Source organism: Cylas formicarius, unplaced genomic scaffold (genome assembly GCF_029955315.1).
Source record: "Cylas formicarius isolate icCylForm1 unplaced genomic scaffold, icCylForm1.1 PGA_scaffold_2__14_contigs__length_35257938, whole genome shotgun sequence".
Lineage (NCBI taxonomy): Eukaryota > Metazoa > Arthropoda > Insecta > Coleoptera > Brentidae > Cylas > Cylas formicarius.
This window is the reverse complement of record NW_026844319.1, coordinates 31,251,246-31,269,079: the sequence shown is the minus strand read 5'-3', so window position 1 is coordinate 31,269,079 and position 17,834 is coordinate 31,251,246. Positions and strand designations below refer to the sequence as shown.

Below are 17,834 nucleotides of genomic sequence, written 5' to 3'. Positions count from 1 at the left end.
AATGCTAGTTTCACTTTAAATGCGTCCAGTTTGGGCCGCCCTGCAAATTTATTGTTTGTTTCAGAACGATCTGCATCGAGCGATGCAGAAGTCTCAGTCGGCCCTATCGCAGCAGCTGACGATACTCTCCGTATTTTGTAAAGAGCATTACAGTAGCCTGTGTAAGTTTCTTTGAAAAATTAAAGTATGACTCATCTGTGTCTGAGTCTATCTTGGTAGATCATGGAGTACCACAGGGAACTGTTTTGAAGCCATTATTGGTTCTTCTGTATATTAATGATCTAGCTCAAGTTGTGAAAAACAGCAAAATTAAATTATTTGCCGACGATACCATGATATCGCAGAAATGCAGCGAGATATCAATCATGACCTGTATCGAGTTTGTGTAGTGTCGTCATGAAGTAGAAGTTCTGTTCGTATGGTGAAAACATAGATCGAGTGGTGGAGAGTGTTAATATTAATATAAATGGCGTTAATTTGCAGTACGAGAGACATATAAAATATTTGGGAATTGTATTAGATCCACAATTAAATTTTGATGCACATTATAATGAGAAAGTTCTCACACAAGTTGGGTTTTATATCTAGAGCAGGCAAAAATGTATCAAGTTATACAAAACTGTTACTTTATGATAGCTTGGCGGCGCCACATTTACAATATTGTTCAATTTTATTGTTTAGGGTAAAAGTGGGATAGACGCCCCACGTTTTGTAGGCTGACTATAACTTTTTTTGCATTATTCGAGTGAAAATAAATTAGAACTAAAAGTTCAAATTTTCAGGAAATTATGACAATTGTTTCGGCAACACCGTGTCTTTATCAAAAAAAAAATTATAAAAAAATAAAATATATTTTTTTTATTTTTTTTTTTCATTTTTTTTTATAAAGACACTGTGTTGTTGAAACAATTGTCATGTCAAAATATATAATTTCGTGAAAATCTGAACTTTCAGTTCTTATTTATTTTGATAAATGGATTTTCATCAAGTAAAAGCCACCTCAGTTCAACTATTTGAGTGAGTTAAGTATTTGTAACAACTACAGTCCTTATACTTACTATCTACTCATATCAATGCATACCGTAGATTTGTAGATATTCGGCTCTAAAAAAACTTATTGTTTGAGGATAGACGCCTACTGTATGGGGTAGTTGCCCCTGGCAAAATTTCGACATGAGTATAGATGCCCTACAATGGGATAGATGCCTCCGTAATTAAGAAAAAAATTCGTAGAAAATTAAGTAAAATGTTTATTTGCTTTCTTAGTTGCACAATAATATATTATAAGGTTTTATTATCCAAATATACCGTAAAACTAAAGTAAATGGCACTTTTATAGAAACAAATGGCTCAGTCTTTCAATCATTCTTTGGGTAAACTTAGCAACTTAAAAACGTCTATTAAACATTATTTAAAACTTCACCGAACTAAATTTAGGAATATTAAAACTTAAAACAAATCCGTCCCTTAGGAATTCTTTGGAAAAAAAAACAAAGCTTCTTTCTTAAAAAAACTAACAGTAATCAAAATTTTCAAATAATTAACAAATATAGAGTTACTGTTTACTTTGGCCAGGTTACTTATTCTTCGAATTCACTTTGGCCAGGTTAGCTTTTAGAGCTGCAAGCTTCTTCTTGTGTCCGCATCTATTACAGTAATCGCCATATAGAGTGCAATCTTCGTGTAACCAGAGTTTACACATCAGGCACTGAATCCAGTCCGCCGTGGACTTGGTAGTCGCATAGTCATCGAAACATACCCTGCATTGAGTATATTCTTTATCAGATTTAATCTGATTCATCGAACTCTTGTTCACTTTCAGAGCTAAACCTCGGTCTTTTCTTTTCAGGAACTGATTTTTGGTTGTTTTTTTCTAGGTTTGTCTAGTGTTTGCTTCTTAGCTTTATCTTTCAACTTAGCTTTCTTAGAGTTAATATGTTCTTCTGAATTTAAAACGGCAGCACCTTGCTTGCCTCTATTGTATAATGGAACAAGAATTTTCGGGATAGGTGAACATTCGTTAAGATATTTACTTGGAGTTATCACTTCTACAGTTTCAGACTCCCTATTGATAGTTGACAACGATGGACCAGGCTGGGGCTCAACATAATATGAATTTACATCGGCGTTAGCGTCGAGTTCCTTTGCCACTGATTGGTCTTGAGCAAGGTTTCCTTCATCTAGATTTGTAATGTAAAGGTATAAACAGCTCATAAATAAACTGGAAAGTCAATTTTCCTACTAAGTTGCATATTAACTAGATAGGTTATTTAAAAAAATCTTACCTAAAGCCTAAGTACCTGTGAATAAGTCATAAAGGATATATGCCTCTAAGGGCGTCTATACTCAGTCAATAGTGGGGCCTCTATCCTTTTTAGTAGACGCCCCAGCAAATAAATAAAAATACTTAAATAATTTCGTAATTTTATAAACACACCATAAATATAAATGACACATACTATTTAAATAACAATACACACTTACCTTCGAAAACGAAAGTTCTGAACACGTCAAAATGTCACTGTCACAAGAATCATGCAAGCGCGGTAAAATTTTGCAACGTTTTTTTAACTCAAGCGGCGACACGTGCAGTCCTGTCGAAACGCGTGCGCAGACTGTGCTGTGCGGGGCGAGGTTTGTCCGAGGAACTTGGTACTAGAGCGTGAACTTGGTTTTAAATTCCCTTTTTTTAAGGTGCGGCGTCTATCCTCAGTAGATGTATAGTGCCGATATAAGCAACAGAAACCGTACATAACCTCAATTTCCTAACCCCCCCGCAGCGGGGGCCCCCCGCGCGTGGCGTCCTAGTGTCCCCCCTGTCTACCAGAGTGCGCTCCGCCCCCCACCCAGCTTGTGTAGCGTCCTGTTTTGCCCCGGTTCCGCCCGTCGCTGCTAGATGTCGCCAGCTTGTGTAGCGTCCTGTTTTGCCCCGGTTCCGCCCGTCGCTGCTAGATGTCGCGCGCTCCGACCGTCGTAGGCCCCCCCGGTAGAGGGCGGTGACGGTGCGGCGCGGTGACGCGGTGGATCGGGAGGATAATTAAATAAACTTGAATTTTAATACATTTTATTTTATTTTATTTATAAAATTGGTCTGGCGAGGAGTTTCTTCTTCTTTTTATGTCGATTCAGTCGACCATCCCATTGTTCCTGTTCCTTGCGTTGTTCTTCTTCCCGTTCCCGGAGGAAATCTAAATACGAAGTGCACTCCTCGCCGTCCCACTCCGTCGACCACCCACCCGGGTACTCCTGCTGCTCTTCTTTTGATCCACCGGGTTGCTCCTGCTGCTGGTGATGTTCCCTTGTCGTTTCATGTCGTACCGGGAATTCTAACCCCCGGTACTCTTTGTGTGATTTGAATATGTGACGCCCTAAGCGATGCGCCAACATAATATGCGACTTGTCATACGGACAAACCGCGATTTTTTCTAGAACAAAACAAAGTATGATATGTAGCGTTTCCTATAAAACACACATTTTTTTTTTAAACAAAACTTCCAAAAAGGGGGGTTATCAAATTATTTTAAAAATTGTTTTTTAAGTTATACGCGCATACCAAAATTCACGTTTCAATTCACTGTCATTTAAATGTAAGTGTATTATTGTCAAAAGGGCAAACTGCAATTTTTTAGTACAAAAAATAAACAAAAAAATGTATATATTTCGCGTTTTCCCCATAAAACGCACATTTTTGAAACAAAACTTTCAGTAAGTGGGGGGTCATCAAATAATTTTAAAAATTGTTTATTTTTTAAAAGCCAAAATTCCCTATTCACTGTCATTTAAAAGATATTAAAAACGCTCAATTTAATTCGATTATTATTGTCAAAAAGGCAAACTGCAATTTTTTAGTACAAAAAATAAAACATATTTCGCGTTTTCCCCATAAAACGCACATTTTTGAAACAAATTTAAAAATTGTTTATTTTTTAAAAGCCAAAATTCCCTTTTCCATTCACTGTCATTTAAAAGATATTAAAAACACTCAATTTAAATCGGTTATTATGCAACGTAAAAAAGATGAGTATCATATTTTAAAAACAGGTAGAAACTAACCAAAAAAGTGATAACCCAAACTGAAACCCACAAGAAAAGACGCGCACTGTATAAAGGTAATTAAAATATAAAACTTACCAGTTGTAGGGTCGTAGGGAAATGGACATCGCACTTCTGTATTCATTGCACTGAATATAGTCTATAATACACATGCAACGTATTTATACACATGCACTCCTTCCATGGTTGAATTAAAAGTCGAAAGGTCTTCAACCCACAAGCACCAACGCCGATTTGAATAGACGCGATGTTGTCGCCAGACAACCGTGCAGATAGGAGTCTCAGGGTCAACACGCTTTCACACGGGAACGCAACCGCTTCGGACGTTGGACGAACGTATGTTGCCGCAAAAGATCAAGGCCAACTTGCTTTCATTTTTTACAATCTCCGTATGGGATGTGGAATTTCATAACGCGCCGAGTCTAAATGTCGAGTTGTTTTGCTTGTTGAGAATAATAATTAATTGCCCCCTTTATATTTGCTCCGTGGGATTAACGTAATGGGAAAAATTTGTTGCAACGCATGTGGAGGTGTCTTCGTTTGTTAACTTTTAGAAAGTATTCTCGCACCGTATAAATACATCTCATTTTTCTCTGTTTTGTCAGTAGTTGTTTTTGGTATTATTCGTGCAACGTGGAAGCTAACTTAGTGGTTTGGTGTTCGTACAAAAAAGCAGTAAGTACCTTTTTTATTGTTTTATTTTAATTCTTTAACATTTGTTATTATTTTATAAAGGTCCTAAAGATCATCTTAGTACTCTCAACCCGTAACCGCAAATAGAATAGCAGCCAATCTTAAGCGTAAGTTTTTTTTATTTTTTTTATTTTGAGATAAAATAATTAATAATAATTTATAGATGGACTTAAGTCAACTGAATCAAACCTGTCTTGCAGAAGGTGATTTTGAGCAGCCGATTGTCAAACTGCATGAATTGCCGATAGGCGTTCCGTTTAAAATTACTAGAGCCAAAATTGTTAATACAAAATTTGGCAATTCCGTGTTGCTGCAATTAGAAAATTCCGTAGTATTTCTTCCTACTCGCGTGACAGAAGCTTTCCGTCCGAGACTAGAACACTTTGCGTCGGGGCAGTACAAACTGGTCTACGAGGGATCCAAAGATATTGGAAAGCCCAACTCTTTAAAGAAATTCAAAATAATTCAAAATTAATCAACATATTATACAGGGTAAGTCTTATTTACTGTTATATATTTAATAAACCACGATGCGCGTAAAGCAGATCATTCATAGAGCGCAAATCTTAATTTTAACCTTACAAAAATTAAAAAAGCATATTTCCGACAAGTTCACTCTTAGAGATAGTGATGTGTGGCTTAGGAGACTAAGTAAAAATATTGAATCTTGCAACCAAATCGTTTCTAACGAAAAGGATTTATCTATTGGGTTAAAAAGAAAATTACAAACTACAATTCAACATCTGAAAGCTATTAGAAAAATTATTCTTAATTATCAACATAAGCATTTTGGATTGGGATTACAAAGTAGTAGCCGCGAGACAAACACAAATGAAATGGTTGTATGGGAATCGGTAGCGTCGTGTTTCCAGGGAAGAGTTCAGACTGGTGTCATAATTAATTTACTTCATAAAGATTTAATTCAATTTTTAAACGATTCTCGTCCAATATTTCAACAAAAAATTAGTCAAATTTTAAAGAAATTTTTATTGCTGAAAGTAAATACCACATTTTGCGGTGAATTTATTAAGGCAAAAAATGATGTCCAAGGCGAAGTTGATGTTAAATATCTGAGTACCGGAAATGCTGTAGTTGATTTAGGAACAGAATTGAATGATTGGTTTGTTGAAAATGTGCAAGATAAAATTTTAAATCAAATGTCAGAGTTTCAGGAACGTGATTCCGGGTGGGCTTTAAATAATATTATTTATTTAGAGATTAACATTAATAAATTTGAAATGGGTAACGGATCATCCTTCGTTGTGCGACATTGACCAAATTATGATTATCGAGCGGGCTATACGAGGTGGAATTTCGGTGTGTGTTGGTAGATATGCGGAGGCCAACAATAAATATATGCCCAACTACGATTCATCCAGGGATGATTCCTATATCATGTACTTTGACGTCAATAACCTCTATGGCAAGGCCATGTGCGAGCCTCTTCCTTACGGAGGATTCGACTGGATGTCTCATCAAGAGATTGATTCATTTACTGTCATGAACATTCCAGATGAATCTTCCCAAGGATATATCCTAGAGGTAGACCTGGAATACCCGCAGAAATTACATGACACACATAGAGATTTTCCATTTTGTGCCGAACATCGAGTGCCCCCCAATTCAAAGTTACCAAAACTAATGACTACTTTGTATAATAAAGAAAAATACGTCATACACTATCGCAATTTAAAACAGGCTCTCAAAAACGGTCTCGTACTAAAGAAAATTCACAAAATATTAAAATTTAACCAATCTCGTTGGTTGAAATGTTATATCGATCATAATAATAAATTAAGAACCCAAGCAAAGACAAAATTTGGTATAAATTTATACAAATTGTTTAATAATGCCGCTTACGGTAAAACAATGGAAAACATTCGCAAGCATCGTATTGTTAAATTTGTTAAAGCGTGGGATGGTCGCTACGGTGCGAAAAATTTAATTTCTAGTCCTAGATTTCACAGTAGAACCATACTTGATAACAATTTGTTGCTTATAGAATTAAAAAAATCGGAACTTTGCTTTAATAAGCCACTTTATATTGGAATGTCCATATTGGATTTGTCGAAAACGACCATGTACGAGTTTCATTATAATTACATGCTTCCAAATTTGGGTCCCGAAAAATGTAAAATTCAATACATGGATACGGACAGTTTCATTTATAATATCAAATGTTATGACGCATATGAAAGCGTTATTAAGGCCGATTTAACAAAAATTTGACACGTCTGATTATCCTAATGACAATCCCTATAATATACCGCAAATCAACAAAAAGGTTTTGGGGTTGATGAAGGATGAGACTAATGGCACCATCATTAGTCATTATGCGGGGTTAAGGTCGAAAATGTATACTTTCAAAATTTTAACGGGTTCGGTAGTTAAAAAGTCAAAGGGTATTCAGTACAATATTGTAAAAAATAAAATTTCATTTGATGACTACGTAGAATGCTTAACAAATTTTAGGGAAAAGTACGCCACTCAACGAACCATTCGTTCATACACTCACAATGTATTTAGCATCGAACAAACAAAAGTTGCCTTGAGTCCTTTAGACGATAAACGTTATCTTTTGCCGAATTCATATGAAACGCTTCCGTGGGGACATTATAAAGTGCCGTAATTATTTTTTAATATATTTTTGTTACAGATTATGGTCAAACAACTTACATTAGAAAGCCTTTGTATTATAACAATTTGCGAAAATATTAGGTGTAGTGCTGATTTTTTGCTTGAGTCACCTTTGCCTTGGAAACTAACGATACTAATATTTAAATATTATTCGAAATATAGATGGAAGTACCTTAAACAATTAGCGCTCCAGTCTGATGGCAATTCTTTATTAAATTTAGAATTCATTCTGTTGAATAAGAGATTTGGATCGTCTTACAGAAATAGCATTTTGGCAACTCCAACCATTGATTTTGACGGAGAATCCGCTTACTGTTTATGGGTCAGTTATTACAGGATAAAATATTCGGAAATTTTAGTTTGTAAATCTTGTCACTTTATATTTCAACTAGTTAAAAAATTTAAAAAGAAAAATTTTAGACTTTTATTGGATCACTATCATTTACAGCTGGATATAAATAATTTGAATGATGTATATCACGATAAACAATTTTGGTGTCAAAGCTGCTTTGAAGAAGTTTTGTTCACTGTAGAAACTGAAGATGAATGTAATTTAATGCTTCACGATGAGAGGAAATATGGAAAAAAGTTACGCTTTTCTGATAGTCCATTGAACTATTAATACTGTGGTTTTATTATAACATATGTAACTGTAGATAAGACTTTTATGTATTGATTGTATTCCATTGTATTGCAACAAGAATAAACATGTATATATTTAGACGCTATTTTCTTTTTTACCACCACCACAACACCGCATAATAATTACACAGAAGTTTGTAATTGTATAATTTATTTATTATATACATTATTACTATTTTACAATTTCGTTAAATGCTAAATTATTAAATTGTTCTAGTTTTCTTTTGCACTCTTGAGCTTGCATCCGCGCCACTTGCAAGTCTGTATTAAAAAGCGCAATTTGTGTTTCAATTTCGTTGATATTGCACTCTAATCCCGACAACTGAGACGCCAAGTTTCTTTTTAAATTGAATGCCTCACAAATGACACTTTTTTCTCTACCGTCCGTGAACACTTCGAGCCAATCAGCGGATGACGTTGGAGCTGCAAACGCTTCACTTGTGGTAGTTTTCTTCTTCTTCTTGCGGGATACGACCGACGCACTTTGTTTTCGTTTGGTCGCAGATTTTTTGGTTTGTTGCTCTACAGGAACGAAGCTGGACGGGAGCACTTCTGATGAAGGAAATTGCAACTCGAAATTTTCCAATAAATTATACAATTCGTTGGATGTCACAATTTTCTCTTGAGCCATCATATACACGTATTTATGTCAGAACTTCTAAATCGAGACTAAATTTATTTCAAAACGTCTACGTTGTCTACCCACGAATCGTGCGACTTATCCAATCCCAACCAGCGCACGAGAACCATATTGCCTCGTCTGCGCAACACCTTTTCGACGAGATATAAGTCCGGGTTAACTGTCTTCTGCAATTCTTCTTCATAAAATCCGCCCATTATGGGTTTACCCTGCATATCTTGAAGCAAATACGTTACGGGGTTAGTAACCCGTACTTTAACAATTTTAAACAATTCCGTGGTCCAATTCGGTGTATAACCTTTGTTGAAAACGTGCTTGACTTTGCTGATTCTAACGATGTCGCCGACTTTAAGTTTACGAGGACCGAATATTTTTATGCTACTATACGCGGTTTTCAAAATTCTCTTTTCGTTGCTCTTACTCACATCGATGGGTTTCGTACCCGTCGTTCTATGTTTTGTGTTATTGTATTCATCAACGATAGAGGCGAGCACATCGATCCATTTGTACGTCCCGCGTAAAGAAAAATGTCGAAACAATTTCTCTTTGAGGGTACGTATCACCCGTTCGACAATTGAGGCCTTTTTTATGCTATACGTACTATAGTGGTTAATTTTATGCTTATCCACAAGTTTCAGAAACGTGTCGTTGTAAAATTCTTTACCGAGATCCGTTTGCAAGTTTTGAGGGTGCCGTCCGTCCTTGAGAATTTTGGAAAACGCCTTGGCGACTTCGACCCCGGTTTTGGTTTTCAACGGGCGACACCATACATATTTTGAGAAACAGTCTATCACAACCAGCACGAATTTAAAATTTCTGTTTTGTTTGCTGTAGCGATCTAATTGGGCCAGATCCGCTTGCCACAGGTCATCCATCCCTCGTATTATAGTCCGGCGGCGAGCATAATTTCTGCGTGCCGGCTTGTGCAGTTCTCGAACCAGTTGTACCTTCTCTTTATTCATAATGTGTGTTCGGTTGCGATGGAGGATTTAAAACCCTTTGTTTCAATACCTTCATTATATTCTCATTTTCGTTCGTAAGTCGCTCCATTTTGGTTACAATATCATGAAATTGCTGTGACAAAACGGCGACTTTTGTCATGTGCTTTTCCAAATCTTTCTTTGCGCTCATTTCGCTTAGCTTTTGGTGGAAAACTTCGCGAAACTGCATAATTTCATTTTCGAGTGTAGTGCTACTCATTTTCAGTTGTTCTTCAAGACGCGAGAATTTAGTTTTGTCTTCAATTTGTAATCTTTTCGTGTACGCTTCGAGTTTCTGTCCAATAATCTTTCTCAATGCAATTTTTAATAAATTACTTGTCTCATCCACATATTTTTTGTTAGCCACGTCACCGTCGTCGCTAGGCGTTTGGACATTGCAAATTTTTAAATTGTTCATATTGACGTTTCCGTCTGGCATATAGTCGAGGGCGCTTCTAATCACAGTATTAGTGAAGGGTCGTCGCAGCGCGCTAGAACGTCCAAACTTGTCCAGACTCATCGTTAAACTAACGTATAAAACCTGATTCTTTTAGCTCTTCAACGATTGAAACTATTTCGTTATCATGAGACGTGTTGCCTGCGTGTTTCGACGCGATTAGTAATTTCAGACGCTCTACGAGTTCATTGACGTCGTCCCAGTATACATATTCAGTAGGAGCGTCATTATAACGCATATTATAACCTTGACCGCTGTACGAGTACGAACGCGACTGAGATTTTATTAAGGGTCGGATGACCTTGGTATATTTTGGTACAGTCGATGCGCCTTTCAAACGTCCGATCGCGTCCCTGTGCACCTGGGTAGCCTCCATTATTTTTTTATATTGTGCCAAATCGTCTTTTGTGTATGCTATGGGATCTTTCAAAAACACCAAATTATACAAGCCGCGGGTACCGGAATATCTCTCGCCGTCTACAATAATATCGCCAGATCCTTGATGAAAATCCAGCGATTTATTGCCGAGAAACCATTTGGATGATATTTTGTCGTAAACGGGTCCGTAAACAATATCGGTGTCGGGCGATTTTACCCATAAATTTTGAATATATGAATGGGAAATTTCTGGATATTGTTCCAGGTATGATTGAAGGGATGCGTTGGCCACGCTCGATGTGTCAAACACATCATCTTCCTCCTCATCGATATTTTGCATCTCAACGCTCTTATTGGGATCCGGCGTTTCCTGAATTTCTTCCATAGGCAAAAATGATACGTTAACCTTATTTTTTGTTTCTTCGTTCGGTTCCTTTTTGTGTTCCCGCTTGACACCTCGACGTTCAGTTTTTATTTCTGCCGGTGACGGTGATAGCTTTATTTTTGCTATACGTTCTAGCGGCTCGCTGACGGGTTTGAAAAGCTTCCGAATTGACGCATCCTCTTCGCTCTTACCCAATTTTAATGTTAAATACTTCTTTCGAATAGATCTAGACAACTCGTTTACTTTTTTTTTTAGCGCCGCGTCGGCGATGTCGGCGGACGTCGCCTTCATGACTGTTTCTATCGACAATTAAATATCGACTTTTATATATTTATCGAAACCCTTGCGGTAGCGTCCGTTTTTTACGTCGAAATCTTTGACAATTATCAAACAGCCGTACTTTTCTTTCCAGCACTCGGAACAAATTTGTTTAAACGTGTCGTATGAAACGTCGGGTGAGACATGTTCATCATAAACGTGACGTAAATTCATGTCATCCTGTTTAAACAACGCGACAATATTGCAATTGTCACGTATCAATTGCTTGGGTACCTTGGAGTATGTCTGACAGAGATAAATAGCGTCGATGGCCTTGTGTCGGCACATCGAAAAATACTCGCGAATTTTATCTTGCTTGTCGCACGCCACGTCGTCGAAAATAAACAGAGAATTCTCTTTCGCATCGCTGGGGTCGATTATCGAGTCTCTTTCACTGTAGGGATAATATCCAACTCCTTTGACATTGCTCAATACGCGAGATAACAGTTGATATTTTGGTTGATACAACGACTTTGAGTAGACGTAAACATTTTCGAAACTTGCCCCGTTGGGGTTAAAGAGTAGCGCTAACATGGTGTTGGTTTTGCCGCAACCGCTAGGTCCGCAAAACACCGCCCTAAATGAATTGGGTAGCAGTTGACCGTGTTTGCTTTTGTTAAAGAAACCATCTCCGCAAACCAAATCTAAATTATCGATGGGGAGCTTGAGTTTCTGCTGCACCACCCGCATGACTACAATGTTTATTCGAGACACCTCGTATATATATATACGACACAAGCAATTTCCTTTAATTAGTATGTTATGCTTCGCGTCCGGAAGTGGTCTCGTTAACACGCTTATTAACAAGTTACCTTTTGAAGTACACATTCCGGGTTACCAGTTTTGCGGTCCCGGTACAAAATTGGAAAAACGCTTGAACCGAGGCGATAGCGGGGTGAATCCTTTGGACGCTGCGTGTAAGGTACACGACATTGCCTATTGGCAAAACAAATCGTTAGACGAACGTCATAAAGCGGATAAAGAATTGGAAACGCGTGCGTGGCAGCGAGTAAAATCTAAAGACGCAAAGTTTGGTGAAAAAGCTGCCGCATTCTTTGTCACCGCGACTATGAAAACTAAACGTAAGCTCGGTATGGGTCAACAACGGCGTCCCTCTGTTTCGTTTCGACAGGGTGTCGTGAAAAAGGTTCGCAATGCATTAAAGAAGAAACAATTGTTTCATATCGATAACCCTAAAATGCTTAGAAGATCGGCACTGGAAGCGCTTCGAGCTGGCAGAGCCGCTGTAAGAAAAGCGGGAGGACGTAAAAAAATTAGGGTACCTAGAATTATACCGTTCGAATCAAAATCGGGCGGTATTTTACCACTTTTACCGTTATTAGGAGCGCTAGGGGCTTTAGGTTCGCTCTCGGGCGGAGCCGCTGCTATCGCTAAAACTGTCATCGATGCGAAAAACGCACGAAAGAAACTCGAAGAGGACAACCGCCATAACCGAGCTATGGAAGAGATTGGAAAAAAGGGATCGGGTCTATTCTTGAAAAAGAGTCCGCGCGGCGGATTCGGTCTTTATCTGAAGAAACAAAAAAACTCCCAATAAAGCTACCCAGAAGGGCTCTATACGACGTCGATTTAATATCTCTGGCGCGCAAATTAAAAATTCCTCACTTCAGGGGTGTTTTTATGCGAGATAGTTTACCCCGTCGAATCAGATCGCAAGAATGCGGAATCGTAAATTTGGATGTTCGTCGAAATAGAGGAACCCACTGGGTAGCATACAAAAAGAGGAAGGGAAACGATGTTGAGTATTTTGACAGTTTCGGTAACCTTAAACCACCCGCGGAACTTGTTAAATATTTCGGCAACAGCGCCAATATCTACTATAATCACGATAGATATCAAAAGTTTACGCAATACAATTGCGGTCATTTATGTTTGCAATTTCTCTATAAAAAGGACTGAAATCGCGGACCTATAAGCAGTCAACATGTCGATCATATTTACGTTAAAAGGGAACACGTCGACATTATCCATCGACTTTGTCAATCCGCTGCAGTTGGATGAAGATGTAGAGTACGGTTTAGCGCTGATTGGATTCCACTCTTACAACAACATTCCCAACATAGATAAGGGTTCGAATAAATTTTACTACTTCGATGGTAACAATAAAGAAAACGTAATTGAAATTCCGACCGGGTCCTATGAAATTAGCGACATTGAAACCTACATTAACGAACATCTGCCAAAAAATAAGGAAGAGAAGAATACGATCCCAAAGTTAATAGAGGAGATATCAATCAAACCCAACAATAATACGATAAAGTGTGAAATCTACAGCCCCGTATACGGGGTAAACTTTAAACAACACTCGGACAGTATCGGAAAATTATTGGGGTTTTCACAGAAAATTTTGGAGCCCAATATTATGCATTCCTCAGATTTACCCGTGGATATAATAAAAGTGCGAACGATACATGTAGATAGTAACATAACGTCTGGAGCGTTCTACAACGACAGACCTTCGCACACAATTTACGAGTTTGCCTTGTCCGTCGATCCGGGGTACGCCATCGACGAAACTCCTAAATATCTAACGTACTTGCCAGTAAACAAACGACAAATCTACAACATTACCCTACAGGTTCTGGATCAAAATTTTGAGTTGGTTAATTTCCGAGGTGAAGAAATCATCATTAGATTGGAACTTAAAAAATTAACGTAATGTTGATTTTCAACTCAATCGGAGACGCTGGTGAATATAAAAAAGCGAACATCCAAACGGTAGGGTTAGTAACAAAACCGAGGCGTATCCGTAAAGGTCGTCTTACATTGAGCAACAAACAATTTCTCCGATCACTGGGCTACGATGTTATCGAATCAAATATTCGACATACACAGAAAGCCAAAATTTGATGAATCTATCCAGCGCGTGGAGACCCGCACCTATCATCCCTTTGTGAAATCTTTTTTGAACAACGACACCATTGAGATCACGATCAATCAAGGAGATGCCTGGCTGCTTATGTACGACGCTGCTATTTGCATTAAGGGATCGCTGAAACGTCTCACGGGAACCGACCAAGTGCAATTTGTAAACAATGCAGGAGCATTTTTTTTTGAAACTATATCGTACGAGCTGAATGGGAAAGAAGTGGATAGCGTGCGTGATCCGGGTATAGTTAGTACGATTAGAGGTTATCTATGTTACTCGAAAGATGACTCATCGCATCTAGATATTTCCGGCTGGAATTTCCCTGAAAATGCGATTCACGATACAGAAAATGGCCATTTTAGCATGCGAATCCCGTTACGACACTTTTTAAACATATTTAATGATTATAATATGATAACTTGTGGAAAACAAACCATAAGATTGGTAAGAGCCAGACATGACAAAAATTGTATGATAATTAAACCAATGGGCGGTGTTGCGGCCAGTGCAATTAAAACAACGGCGGAATTAAAAATTGATAGTGTCGATCTTAGGGTCAAGCACATATTTCCAAACGACGAAATCAAATTGGCTCTGCTGAAATCGATTAGATTAGATCAACCCATATTGATACCCTATAGACGATGGGAACTTCATGAATATCCTGCCCTAACCGCGGGCTCTACCAAAGAAATTTGGTCTGTCAAGACGTGCGCGGCTATCGAAAGCCCCCGATACGTAATAGTCGCTTTTCAAACAAATCGCAAAGACAACGAAGCGAAAAATGCGACGCTTTTCGATCACGTCGACGTAACGGATATAAGATTAACACTAAACGGAGAATATTACCCTCACGAACGTTTACGATTAGATTTTGAAAAGAATGACTTCGTGGAAGCGCATCACAATTACACGGATTTCTACCCCAGTTATAAGGGATGTGAGGAAAAAACTGCGTTGCTTGACTATATGGCTTTCAAAAACTGCGCGATTTTCGTCATTGACTGTTCTCGAAGAAACGACAGTGTAAAATCCAGCACTGTCGACGTAAAGTTAGACATCGAAGCAAAAAAGGGATTTCCCGCGAATACACGTGCCTATTGCATCATCATTCACGATTGTATCGTGGAACAACTACCGCTCAGCGAGATTGTTCGAAATCTAACATAAATACCGCCGGAGGAACCTAATCTTAACCAGTCATATTAAAAATGCGCATCGTTGCGGTAGATATTCAAGGCTTCCAGTTAGAAGATGGATTTGTCGTTAAAGAAATGGCTGTCTACAATGGATGTCAAATTAGTCATTACGTTTTGAAACCGCCGCGTGAATATTGCACGTTGACCGGTGCAGAAAAAAGAACGGTACGCTGGCTCGAACAATATCATCACGGTCTCAAATACAGTTCTGGTTTTGTTCAATATTCCGACATTGATACGTTGATCGGACTACTGATAGAAAATGCTGACTTGATATACGTGAGAGGAAGATCAAAAATGGAATTTTTAATGTCGAAAATGGATCAGGAGGATGTCGCATGCAGAGTCATTAACGTGGAGAAATTCGATGATGATAATTGGTTGAATCCGCCGAAATTTCAACCGGATCACGCCCATTGCATGTTTCACTCCGGAGGAAGACTGCGCATGTGCGCGTTGAGAAATTCTGCCCTTTTATATAATTGGTTGTATTCAAGGATCCCTGTATGAAATAAAACTTTCTTTATTTAAATAAGACTTTTTATTTCAATCCAAAAAAATTAATAATACATTTACACGTAAAAATAAAGCACGCTAATGCTATGATATGAATACAAACTGCGAAACTGTAATCTATTGAAGTATAATTCTTTTTTCGTTCCATTTCTCGAGTAATATTCTGCGTCATCTCACGCAAAATAGCGACTAAAAGCGTTTGGTTCATCACTTCTCTTTGTTATTTTACCTATAAAAGATTAGCTAGGAACCGAATACATTTTAGTATTTTACTGACCTTGAACGAGATGAGAGTCTTGTTGCTATGCTACGCTGTCTTTACTACCTGTTCGGACGTGTCGACGATAGTCGCCGCGCTGCCCGAGGAAGGTGTGATTGAATATTTACAAAAATTCGGATTCCTTTCACCTAACGACAACGAATCTTTAACGCAGATCAATGCGTCGAGTTTGCAACGTGCCCTAATGGATTTTCAGGATTTCTATAATTTACCGGTGGATGGTACTCTTAATAACGAAACCGTCGAACTAATAAATAAACCCCGATGTGGTGTAATAGAAAATGCCTTCACGACTGTTTCGCGATGGCAGAAAACGGATTTAAATTGGTATATTCAAGTACCGCCCAGTCACTATCAAGAGTTAAAAGTGCTGGCAACCGAGGTTTTTAAAATATGGAGTGATGAATCAAATTTAAATTTTTTCTTAAATTACTCAGAGCCGGATATAATGATTTTGATGTCTGACAAATATACTACCCACAGACAAAGCATAAGATGTAAAGGGAACGAATCCTGTCCTTTTGCTTTTGACGGAAGGGGTAACATATTAGGACATGCATTTTTTCCAAATCAACAACAAGAGTGCGTGGAAGTTCATTTGGATAAATCCGAAGATTGGTACTACGGTTTAGAAGTGCCTGCGCCCGGAGGAAAAACGAGCTTGTTTACTGTGTTGTTCCACGAAATTGGACATACGTTGGGTTTGGCGCACAGTAACGATCGCAATGCCATTATGTACCCTTGGTATAGCTTAAATTCTAAGACATTGTCATACGACGATGTTGCAGGTCTTCAACGTTTATATGGTAAAAAAACCACAACCACCGTCCGCGTAACAACTCCGACCACAACAACATCAACTACCACTACTACCACAACTACGAAACCTCCGATAGGGAAAAACGAAACAAAAGTACCAGATTTGTGTCACGTAAATCCATCCATATTTTTGGTTACGTCTAACCATCATATGTATCTATTTTACGACAAATGGGTTTGGATAATAAGATTAGGTGATAAAGTCTACATGGAACCTAAAATGATATCAGATTATGTCCCTATTTACGCTCCTATTTCGCATATCTACCAGAGACCCAACGGACAACTTTTGGTAGTCACCGGTGATTCGTTTTATTTACTTCACTTCCCGAGTTTCACGGTAGTGGGCGACCGACAAAGCGTCCAGCGACTGGGTGTGCCTGCGGGTAAAACAGTGAACGCTATTTTTAATACGTATGGCGGTCGAACGTATATATTTTACGGTAAACGCTACTATGCAGAAATAGACGAGTGTTCTTTGAGTGCGAGTGAACACGGTTTTACTACGGAACTGTTTCCGGGTCTGCCCGACGATTTGTCGGGCGCGTTTCGATACACCAACGGACATTTGTATTTTTTCAAAGAGAAAACGTATTACGAATACAACGAATTTTTGAATAAATTAACGAGAGTCGGTGAAATAGACTTGAGTCTTGTCGCAATTAATTGTCCCACAGAGAGTGTCTTTAAACAAATTAGGGATTTGTTAAGAAAGTTATCGATCTTTCACAACAATGAATAAGAAGTTAGTTTTCTTCGACGATTTTAGAAGCTTGGATACCGATCAACTTGAATTGATTCCTGTGCAACATTTCTTGGAGCATGTGAGACCGCACGATTTGTTAAATATGTGGCATAAGTTACCAGTACGACATCGCAACAATTTTGAATTGCAAACTCATTTGCCCTGCTTTGTTCACTATAACAGACCGGACAGCAAAATGCAT

The 17,834-nt window shown here is 38.2% G+C and overlaps 2 protein-coding genes and 1 long non-coding RNA gene across 15 annotated transcripts in view; 1 reads left to right on the top strand and 2 right to left on the bottom strand.

The window, feature by feature from the left end:
• Positions 1-17,834, bottom strand: part of LOC132698552 (potassium channel subfamily T member 2) — a 346,214-nt gene that overhangs the window by 106,851 nt on the left and 221,529 nt on the right. The window lies entirely within an intron of this gene.
• LOC132698580 (uncharacterized) lies at positions 2,797-6,598 on the bottom strand. Its single transcript, XM_060664759.1, has 2 exons — positions 4,132-6,598; positions 2,797-3,425 (listed from the first exon to the last, which is right to left on the bottom strand). The coding sequence occupies exons 1-2, from the start codon at positions 4,175-4,177 to the stop codon at positions 3,079-3,081; spliced, it is 393 nt and encodes a 130-aa protein (XP_060520742.1). The 5' UTR covers positions 4,178-6,598; the 3' UTR covers positions 2,797-3,078.
• Positions 4,596-8,079, top strand: LOC132698581 (uncharacterized). Its single transcript, XR_009618398.1, has 4 exons — positions 4,596-4,728; positions 4,789-4,853; positions 4,910-5,238; positions 7,403-8,079. It is a non-coding gene; the product is annotated as an uncharacterized LOC132698581 (long non-coding RNA).

Excerpts from the sequence above, each read along its gene's own strand:
- LOC132698580 (XM_060664759.1), bottom strand. The coding sequence starts at position 4,177 with ATGAATACAGAAGTGCGATGTCCATTTCCCTACGACCCTACAACTG. Across the intron at positions 3,426-4,131 it reads TCCCTACGACCCTACAACTG|AAAAAATCGCGGTTTGTCCG; the intron begins GTAAGTTTTATA and ends GTTTTGTTCTAG.